This window comes from Danio aesculapii, chromosome 23, assembly GCF_903798145.1.
Source record: "Danio aesculapii chromosome 23, fDanAes4.1, whole genome shotgun sequence".
Taxonomy (NCBI): Eukaryota; Metazoa; Chordata; class Actinopteri; order Cypriniformes; family Danionidae; genus Danio; species Danio aesculapii.
Window position 1 is genome coordinate 43,403,754 of NC_079457.1, and position 11,431 is coordinate 43,415,184.

Sequence of the window (11,431 nt, forward strand, 5' to 3'; positions counted from 1 at the left end):
GTTTAGCACTCTCATTCTCTCCATCTCTGCCAGCTTACAAACACCTGCAGATTGCGTTTGACTTTCTAATGCAGTCTACTGAGCTACATTTAAATGCCTTTTACTAATTTATTGTAGGAAGGACATGCAATATTTTACAAAACATCCTGGTGTAATGTTTTTTTATGAATCTGAGTTCATTAGGGATGTTTTTTTGTTTGTTTGAAACATTATACGCCTTTTGAGCTGCTTGTTATTGCAAGTATCTAATTGTTGATGGTGTTACTGGTGTGAAGCTGATTAAAACACTTGTCTACAACGTCACCAACATCCCTGTCATTTTAGGGTTTTGTATAGTATTAACCATTTAGTTTTGTTAGAAAAAACACAGCAAAATATAACTGAATGTGCTGCAGATCAGCAGCAGGAGTCCGATTTCATTTATAAGTGAATGGTGCTTGCGCCATCAGTTTTTGGTACTTGTGTTATATGTTACTTGTGTAAACTAGTAAGTGCAAGTAAACTAGTAAGTGCACTCATGCTATGTTATTGAGTGCCTTCGCCTCGGCAATCAGTGAAAAACCGATTGCATTTTACCACTTGCCAGATTTATCCCATTGAAAATGAAATGACTGCCACGTCCCATGTAAAACAAACTTGTTGAGGAAAGCAAGAGAGTGACACAGGAAGAAGTGCTCATCTTTGGCAAGAGAGAGCAGTCAGCGCAGCCTGTGAAAGAAGATAAACATTTTAAGTTTGTTATAGTAATGTTTTGTTGTTGCTGATACAATCAGTTGATGCTCAATTCTCGCTAATTCGATTAGTAAAAGAAGTTAAATAGCACACTGAATTTATCCTGGTATAAGCGGTGGCATCACACGTCGGTGGAGAAATTACATCGCTGTCACAACCCTACAGCCAATCACATGGCAGTAACCCTTCTCATTTAAGCGTGCAGATGTGGTTAAGATAATCTGTTGACGTTCAAGCTGAGCATCAGAATGAGAAAGGGGATTTAAGAGAAGGTTTTTAGTGCCAGGCAGGCTGGTCTGTGTATTTCAGAAACTGCAGATCTAGAGGAATTTTCATGCACAGGGGGTGAATGATTGATTCAAGAAAAAGTAATTCCATTTTATGTAAGAGTAATTTTTAAATACTTAAAGGAATTGTTCACCCAAAAAGCAAAAAATTGACGTCATTTACTTTAATACGGAATTTGTCTTGTTTGCTTTTTGAGCAGCAGGACCTCCCTACTATCCTGGGCAGCCCGTGTACACACCATCTCCACCCATTATAGTGCCTACACCACAACAACCTCCACCTGCTAAGAGGGAAAAGAAAACAGTGAGTCTATATTTACTATTTGTTCTGCATCATTTTTTGACTTGGAGTTTAAATTTGGATTTGTTTTCAGTTTTTACACATTGAAATACAGCCTTTTACAGTCGTACAAAATTATTTACAACCACAACCATATATATATATATACACTGTGTTTATAAAGATGTATACAGTCAAGCATCAGATTTTTAATTCTCCTGGCAAATTGTGACTTAAAGTTTTTGTTCAAATGTAAATAAATGCTTTTGTACAGCGTCTTATTATCTTTTGGGGGAAGCCTGTATCATTTCTGGTCAAGTCGGCTTTTAAATTATTGTAGAAATTAAGCTTTTGGTTTATTTGTCCATCCAAATAATCTTGACAAATTAACACATTAGTTCTTTGTCTGTTCATTTTCTTTAAAGATCCGCATCCGAGACCCTAACCAGGGTGGCAAGGATGTCACAGACGAAATATTATCAGGAGTGGGTGGGAGTCGAAACCCAACCCCACCGGTGGGACGGCCCTCTTCCACTCCTACACCTCCTCAGGTAAAATGGCTAATCAGAGATCAAATCACACACGAAAAGCACAGTTAAGTCATTGTTAAAATATCTTGATTCAAACACCTCTGTAATCTTAATTCTAAATGATCACAATTAGCATGTTTATTCAAGGGAGCAGGCCTCATGTATAGTTGAACCTCTTCAACTAGCATTCTTTTTTCTGAGTGATAAACATTGAATTTGGGACAGAAGTGCTGAGATCGTTTATAGTTTGGTTGTAAACATTAATGTCTGCTGTCAAAATAATTGTTTGAAACCAGCTTAATGATTCAAATGAAGGCAGTAATGATAACATTGTTTTATTAAGAATGTACTTGCCGCTGAATAACTTACTCAATAGATTCATAAAAATGCTGATTCATCTTGTACACGTGAAGTGTTTGAGTGAGTTATTGAATGATTCTTTCAAAATGAGATTTATTTTTTTTATGAAGGAATATAATTTTTTCTCAATCTTTAGTAAATTATTTAAATTTGTTATTTATTTATATATATATATATATATATATATATATATATATATATATATATATATATATATATATATATATATATATATATATATATATATATATATATATATATATATATTCTGAATTGATTTTCATTCAGAATCCTGCAGCTCTTAACAGTGTACAGATGTATATTTAGTTTGATATTGTTTATTTTCAGTATTTTGCACCTTTTTTTGCAGTTTAAATGAATAATAATAATAATATTGTTTATGTATTTATTTATTTATATAATTTTTTTTGACTATAGCTAGTTAGAAATCAGCCAGAACACACAAATAAGCGTACAGTCTTTATACCATAGCAGCCCCACTTATTGACTTTAAAGCCACACTGCCAGAGTTCCATTCCTTCACAATCAGGAGTTTATCTTCCTATCTAAAGCTTATGTCCTCAGGTCAGCGCCTTTGCTCAGTAGTTATTACTTAACAATTTGATCTTTTCTGCAGTGTATTGCACTTTTAACGAACAGCGAACAAAGCAACTGTATTGTTTCAGATTTTTATAAAATGTTGCATATAGTGTCAACTGTGTTGTAGTTGTTCCTCATGAGTGTTTGTGTCATCCTGATCCCTGTGTGTAACCTTTACAGTGACTCTTCATCTACACTCTCTAGTAGACTATTCCTCACCTTCAGTGTGCCTGATGTAAAACAGGGGTTTTCAAGCTGCCGAAAATTAAGTGTGCGAATATAGTTTGCACAAAATACAGCTTTGGTAAATTAAACTTGGTTCAAACCAAATTGTAAAAAAAAAATTAAATATAAAAGAATCTGCAATAAAGTAACAATTAATTTCAGAAACTAAACAATGATTTATATATAAAAAAACAACAACAAAAACAACACACTATTAATGGGGTTTACACTCACCAGCCACTTTATTAGGTACACCTTAAGCCTGGTTTATACTTCTGCGTCAAGTGATCGGCGTGACGCAAGGCGCATGCAACGCGCGTAGCTGTGAATTCATACTTCTTTCTTTTGCTCTGCAATAACACTTCCAAAACGCTAGTTGGCTGTGACGTGTTTTTGTTCCTCTGTGTCGAGTTTCTTCACTGGTGTTTTGTTTTTTCTAAACGCTTCCTTAATGTACAAGTGGCGAGTACAACTCGCTCATTTTGAGGCAGGAACCGGCGGACGTGCAACAACTTTAACCATGAGATAAACACAAAACCAAACTTCCCACTAGAGCTCCCTCACGGGACTCGTCACTTATAAACAATCGCTCCATCTGGCTCGCGCAGCTCTCGGTCCCGCCCACACTCGTCAGTGCTACCAAGCCGACCAATCACAGAGCTTGCGCTACACATTTTTTGAGAGGTGCGCGTCAGCACCACTGACGCCACAGCGAGCGTTATGCATCCACGCATAGGCCGCGCCATAGCATACGCGTGCGTTTGACGCAGAAGTATAAATCAGCCTTTACTAGTACCGGGTTGGTACAAAATGTTGAATACTGGAAATGTTCCTCAGAGAGTTCGATCTATATTGACATGATAGCATCACGTAGTTGCTGCAAATTTGTCGGCTGCACATCATGATGCAAATCTCCCGTTCCACCACATCCCAAATATGCTCTATTGGATTGAGATATGGTAACTGGGGGGCCATTTGAGTACTGTGAACTCATTGTCATGTTCAAGAAACCAATCTGAGATGATTCATGCTTTATGACATAGCGCGTTATCCTACTGGAAATAGCCATCAGAAGATGGGTACACTGCGGTCATAAAGGGATGGACATGGTCAGCAACAATACTGTGGCATTAACACGATGCACAATTGGTACTAATGGGCACAAAGTGTGCCAAGAAAATATCCCCCACACCAGTACACCACCACCACCAGCCTGAACCATTGATACAAGGCAGGATTGATCCATGCTTTCATGTTGTTGACGCCAAATTCTGACCCTACCATCCGAATGTCTGACCCTACCAGCAGAAATCAAGACTCATCAGACCAGGCAACATTTATTCCAAACCTATTGTCTAATTTTGGTGAGCCTGTTTGAATTGTAGCCTCAGTTTCCTATTCTTAGCTGACATGAGTGACACCCTGTGTTTTCTTCTGCTGCTGTAACCCATCCACCTCAAGGTTCGATGTATTGTGTATTCAGAGATGCTTTTCTGCATACCTCGGTTGTAACGAGTGTTTATTTGAGTTACTGTTGCCTTTCTATAAGCTTGAACCAGTCTGGCCATTCTCCTCTGACCTCTGGGATCAGCAAGGCATTTGCACCCACAGAACTGCCACACAGTGGATATTTTCTCTTTTTCAGACCATTCTCTGTTAACCCTAAAGATGGTTGTGCTTGAAAATCCCAGTAGATCGGCAGTTTCTGAAATACTCAGACCAGCCCGTGTAGCACCAACAACCATGCCACATTCAAAGTTACTTAAATCACCTTTTTTCCCCATTCTTGACCATGTCTACATGCCTAGTTGCTGCCATATGATTGGCTGATTAGAAATTTGTGTTAAACAGTTGGAGGGTTTACCTAATAAAGTGGCCAGTGAGTGAAAATTATAGTTTGTGGGTCAAATTTGGTGGGGTTTGGCATTAAATCGTTAAAAATAAACCCTGATTTATGCCTTGGTTCAGAAAGTGTTAGGTGAAAAGTCTAACAAGTGTAAAAGCAAAAAAAAAAACAGTTGAATTCATTAAAAATTAAGAAAACTACATGATGAACTTTTTATTAGGATAATGAATCCCTATATAGAAGGTCGATCTCACTATATTTTGACACTTCCTGTCTTCTCTCCTTGAATGTTAACAGTGTTCGTCTCTCCTTTGCTCTCTTTCCCCTTTTCCCTCCCCATGTTTTGTCCATTTCTGCCCCCTCTTTCCTGTCCATTTTCTGTGTTTCTGTTTTCCCCTGCTCTGTCTTTGTCTGCATGTGTGCGTGCGTGCCTTGTGTCTATATGTTGCTAGTTTTTATGTCCACACCCTCATTATCCTTACATTTTCTACCTCAAATCCCAGCAGCTGAACAGCCAGGTAGCAGATCATGGGCACATCATGTATAATGTGGACAGCAGCCCGCACCTTCCTGCACCCCTCAACTTGAAAGCAGGTCAGGCTTTGCTATAGTTGTCACTTTCTATCCTCAGGTTCAGAGCAGGGGTTCTCAACTGAGAGTCATAGGCAGCAATAAAAACTGTACAAAAAATTGTACATGCCTGTAATTTAACCATATGTTATGTCTTAAAGCAGTTCACCACTTTTTTCTAAATGGGTTTGATTTATTTGATTTATGGAGTTAACAGTTGAGTTTGAGCCATTTTAATCCGATCAGCCGATCTCCAGTTCAGACTTGTCATCATCAGCATCAGCCTAAAAATGACAAAGAGTTTTTATTATTATTATTATTATTTTATTATTATTTTTTTTTACACGCCTATGATAAAACTATATGTAAACCATATGTAATGCCTTAAGGGAATTCCCCACTTTTTAAAATTTTATTATAATTTTTTTATTTTTTATTTAATTCTGCTAGAGTTAACTATTGAGTTTTACAATTTTTTTAATCCATTCAGCCAATATCTGGGTCCTGCTATGACACTTAGCTTAGCATAAATCATTGAATCAGATTAGACCATTAGCATCATCCTTTTTTTGGAAATTCATTTTACATCTCGCTATAGTTAGCAATTGAGTTTTACCATTTTTTTTTTATCCGTTCAGAAGATCTTCTGGTCTGATTTGTGATGATGCTTAGCTCAGCATAAATCATTGAATCGTATTAGACCATTAGCATCAACATCAAAAATGGCCAAACAGATTTGATTACAATATTGTACATGCCTATACAAAACCACATGTAAACCACATGTGTTATCCACTTTTTTACATTTTTTTTATTGATAAACAGGCTTATTTTATATCTCTACTAGATTTAACAATTGAGTTTTGCCATTTTTTTAAATCCGTTTAGCCGATCTCCAGGTCTGACTTGTGATGATGCTTACTTCAGCTTAGCATAAATCATTGAATCGTATTAGACCATTAACATCACCCTCAAAAATGGCCAAACAGATTTGAATTAAATATTGTACATGCCTATACTAAACCACATGTAATGCCTTAAAGGAGTTATCCACTTTTTTTTTCTTTTTTTTAAGAAATAGACTTATTTTACATCTCCATCAAATTTAACTATTGAGTTTTGCCATTTTTGATCCATTCATCTGATCTCCTGGTCTGAAATTTGATGATGCTTTACTTTAGCTTAGCATAAATCCTTGAATCAGATTAGACCATAAGCATCACCCTTAAAAATGGCCAAACAGATTTGATTAAAATATAGCACATACCTATAATAAAAGCATATGTAAACCATATGTAATGCCTTAAAGGAATTCTCCACTTTTTTTGGAAATAGGCTCATTTTACAACTCCACAAGGGTTAACAATCGAGTTTTACCATTTTTTTAATACATTCAGTCGATCTTTGGGTCTGACTTGTGGTGATGCTTACCTTATCTTAGCATAAATCATTGAATCGTATTAGAATATTAGCATCACCCTCAAAAATGACCTAACTGGTTTGATTCAAATATTGCACATACCTATAATAAAACTATATGTAAACCATATGTAATGTCTGACAGGAATTCTCTAGCACTTTCATAAAGATGCCATAATGTTAAATTGCTGAGAAGAAAGAGTAGAAAGTTTTTAATGTCAGAATTGCAAATGTTAGTTTTGTGATATCTGAAAATTTAGATGCAATTGTTGTCCTGCAACAGAGCTCTGTTCTTAAATGTCTCGAGGCAAATCCACAATGGTAGCTTCAAAATTATCAACAATGTGATCTGCTATCTCTTATGTATTATCAGTAAATGAGCCGGCAGTATATTAAAGTGAATTCAGTCACCTGTGAGCAGAGTAACTAAATTGGAAAACCACAAATATAAATACATTTTATTAAAAGCCACAAACAAAAATAGACTGAAATTGCATGTAGACCGTTTACAAGTGGTTGGTGTGTGAATGCGGCATATTATAACAGGACATAAAGACACATGCAATATTTTGATATGGTAAATTATTACTGTCACAATGTTTTGGGTATGTATGCAGGGTTTTTCAGTTATAGCTTTTTATTACCAATTATGTGAACAGCTTGTAATGAAAGTTGTCTGTATGAGCCTGTAGATGTATTTTCATGTTAAAGGTATAGTTACCTAAAAATGTAAATGTTATACCCTTTACTTATTCTCAAGGGGTTTCAAAACTTTAGGAATTAAATTTTTTCTGAACACAAAAATATATTTTGAATGTTGGATACCCTATTGACATCTATGAAATTTTTTTTATGTTGCAATTAATCATCACTTTTCTGCGAATAATCACATTATTATACACAAAATTCAACAATGTATTCAAAACTAGTGTATTGTGCACTTTTATGTTTAAAAGTTCTGCTATGAACAAAAGTGCTATAACTTTTAAATGACTAAGTTGTTTTTTTTTTATTTCAGTATTCCCTTTGCTTGATAACAGTTAAAAAGATCTTGTAAATATTTGCTTAAACTTTAATGGAATCAAATTAGTTCCCAAACTAAAACTAACTGCCAGGGAGTTTAGTCATAATTGGGTGATTGTTACATCAGTGGTTCTCAGTCCTTGCAACACACTGTTCTCATATAACCAACTCAATAGATGAGAGATTTATGCACAAACTGTGTTGAGACCAACAGGGTCCCTACATGGTGATCACTAGTCTCTACTACCCCTTGCAGGGGAAATCTTTACTACATGAGAAAGTTCGCTCACAGATTTGCGCAATGCCACTGCCTGCAGTGTATGTATTGCACATTTCAGTTATAAAGTAATTACCTCAGACAAATGCAGAAAACCCAAACACTATGACCAATTTTTTTCTACCTCCGTGAATAATTCTATTAAATAAAACGGTCCCTCACTGGTGGAAAAATCTTCCCAATCCCACGTGAATGGCTAATACTTTGGTATCATACAGATGGCAACTAAAAACTTTCTTCCGCAAACACTTTAAATATAAATAAATGAAAATAAATCCCCTCCACATCTTTACTCTTGCTCTCTGAGTAGTATCAGTTTCTTTGTATAAGTTATAAATGAAAGTTATAAGAATAGAAATTCTTGTGTGTATTACCACTTCATGTTGAGTTCGTAAGTTTCTTTGAACAAAATATAAATCTAGCTACAGCAAGGGTTTGTCAGTCGTGCTGGAGAAAGTGGCACACCTCATGTTTTCTCCACGTTTTTAAATGCGACATGAACAGCCAAAAAGAACAAATGTTAAGTGAAACAAAATATATAAGCATATAAAATGTGCAAAGTGGTGGCTAGGACATTTTTTTTCTCAGTAAAAATAAATAATATGTGACATTTATGGAGGTTTATATAATGTACCTGATACATTTCCTTGTTTAATTTCCACCTTTAGATGACAAGCCAAAACTAGAGTTTTCCACGCAAAGAACAGTATCTCCTGGTCTGCGGCAGCCTGACACTCCTCTGGAAAGAAGAGATCCCAGCAGCCCAGTCCAAACACCCACCTCTCCCCCACACAAACATGAGCTTCCCCCCTCCGACTCAGAGACGGCCTCAAGTGTAGCTACAGCCCCGACTCCTTCCATACCTGCCTCAACAGAGGAGTCAGCTGATGCCCCGAGCCCGTTAGCTGAGTCCAGTCTCACTAAAGCTATTACACCTGAACCAGAGAGCTCTGAGCCAGAGAAATCCTTCTCACCACCACCACCTCAGAGTCTGTCTGCATCCCTCGCCCAGCACGAAAAAGCCGTCAACGGGCTCACAGACGTTGATGCTGCTCCACTGAGTGAAGACTTGGAAACCCAACCCAGGGAAGCCTCTCCATTGCTGCCTACTTCCAGTGTGCCCCAGTCAGAGCCCAGGCCTGTCACACCGGTGCTGGAGGAAGAGTCGGATCCAATCAAGGTGGACAGTCCTTTGCCTCCTGTTGAGGATGATGCTGGATGTCCTGACGACGTTTCCCCCTCCCTCTCCACCTCCACGACTGCTGCTATCTCCACCACTCCTCCTGCTCCTCCTCCAGGACTCTCGCACCCCAGTCAGGTTTCTGCAGGGTCAGACAGGAGACCCTCTACTGGAGCAGAGATCAAAGAAACAGGGAAGGAAAATGAGGCCTTGCCGGACAAGAAAGGAGAGCCTTTCTTACAGTCCAGAAAAAGCTCAAATCAAGGTGAGTGCTTCAAATGTATGCAGGTCGTGAGATAAAGGGTGCAAGGGTTGTTCAGTTAACTCAAGAATGTGTTTTACAGCTACATCTAGTGCACCAAAGACCTGGAAGAAGCCAAAAGAGGACATGCCTGTAGGGCAAGATCAGAATCCAGACAAAGAGGTAAAACAAACAAACAAATGCACACTTGCAGAATTTGCTGAATTGCAGATCTTTTTCTTTGTTGCTGCATGGGGAGTGCCAAAGTGACCAGGGCCTTCCTGTAGGCTGCTTAAAATCTCCGTTAAGAATTGTCATCAGCCAGAGCAGCGTTTCTCAGTTGGGTGTCAATACTGTTTTCAGTGGCTTACGAAGTGTTTTTGTGATGCAAAACTTTAATTTTGAAAGAAAGACGCATGTTAAAGCCGTTATGCTTCTATCAGATGTGGTTCAAGTGTGAGAGAATCGAGCTTTCCTAATTCGGTGTCTGCCGTCGGATCAGATACTGAAATGTAGCATCAGTGTTCCCAACCTGTCAGCTTTTATACTGTACTCAGCAGCTTTTTAATGCTACACACACAATACCTCACTGCATTATAAAGAGCAAACTATATTACTGGCATGAAACTAGCTGTAAGCTATGCACTTTCCAAAATTCACCAATAAAAGTCTTTTACTGGGACTTTGCTGGCTGATTTGCATGTTGATTCTAATCGGGAGGCGTTTGTGTTTCATTTAGTTAGTTTGTATTGTGTAGTATTTACCACGGTATGTTTTTCTGTCAAAATATTTTTTGACACTTATTCAATTGTGTTAGTGGGACAGTACAGGCTACGCGTGTGTGTGTGTGTGTGTGTGTGTGTGTGTGTGTGTGTGTGTGTGTGTGTGTGTGTGTGTGTGTGTGTGTGTGTCCAACATCTTGGTGAATTACATTAGTTTGGGTTTTTATACATTTCAAAAAAGAGAAAATTTTCACTTTAGTGATGTCAAGGCTTCATTTAAATGGCACAAGATGCCTTCTGACAATGAGGGAAAAATGCCTCACAGCAAGTTGTTTTCCATCTCATTTGATGGCATTTTTAAAATAACCAGTCCAGGAGGTGGCGCTGATCGATAACAGTTTTTAGTTCAAAGACGTTAAAAGCAAGTAAAATAGATAATGTGACTCTTATTACACATCAGCTGGCGACCAAAGTTCTTAGCATCCTCCTTGCGTATACACGCAAAGCATAATGGGTACTTTTGCGTTCTAAGAAAAAGGTCTGTATGTATATATCATATTTGATGCATCTGGCTTATTTTGCTCTACATTTTGAATTATCATATTTGTATACAGTTTTATGAAATTTTCAACCTTTAAGGCTTTTCTATTGATTTTATTTATTTAATATATTTTTTAGTTTGAAAAGGAAGCTTTATAGTTCAGTGTTAAGGGGTTTTATTGCAAACAAACAAGTGTAAACAGGTAATAAAACATAATACATTTTAATTTTTTGTTTAATATATACTAGGGGTGTCAAAATTAATTGTTTCTTTGATGCACCTCGAACAATTCGATATTGGTTCAGTAGTAGATCATCACTGGTTATTAAGTACTCGTGTCATTTATCTCCTATGCGCTAAGTGGTGGTAGAATACTATGGCGAAAAAGGCGAGGACGAGTAAATAAAATACTCCAACTAAAGCAGATAATTGTGCACAAAATTCACTACTTGTAAGTTTGCTGACAGTCTTTCACTGACACTGAAGAAGATACAGCACACAAGCTGCTATTTCACTACTAGGGAGAAGCTTAAGCTGTAAAACTCCATCTCTGCTTCTCTCTCTCTCTCTCTCTCTTTCTCTCTCTCTCTCTCTCTCT

General features: G+C 37.3%; 1 protein-coding gene across 1 annotated transcript in view; it reads left to right on the forward strand.

The window, feature by feature from the left end:
* The window catches only part of eif4g3b (eukaryotic translation initiation factor 4 gamma, 3b), a 79,810-nt gene that overhangs the window by 39,786 nt on the left and 28,593 nt on the right, over nt 1-11,431 (forward strand). Inside the window, exons 9-13 of the mRNA XM_056448722.1 lie at nt 1,220-1,323; nt 1,725-1,850; nt 5,364-5,454; nt 8,818-9,594; nt 9,674-9,753. Coding sequence (XP_056304697.1) covers nt 1,220-1,323; nt 1,725-1,850; nt 5,364-5,454; nt 8,818-9,594; nt 9,674-9,753 — 1,178 coding nt within the window. The remainder of the gene's footprint in view (nt 1-1,219; nt 1,324-1,724; nt 1,851-5,363; nt 5,455-8,817; nt 9,595-9,673; nt 9,754-11,431) is intronic.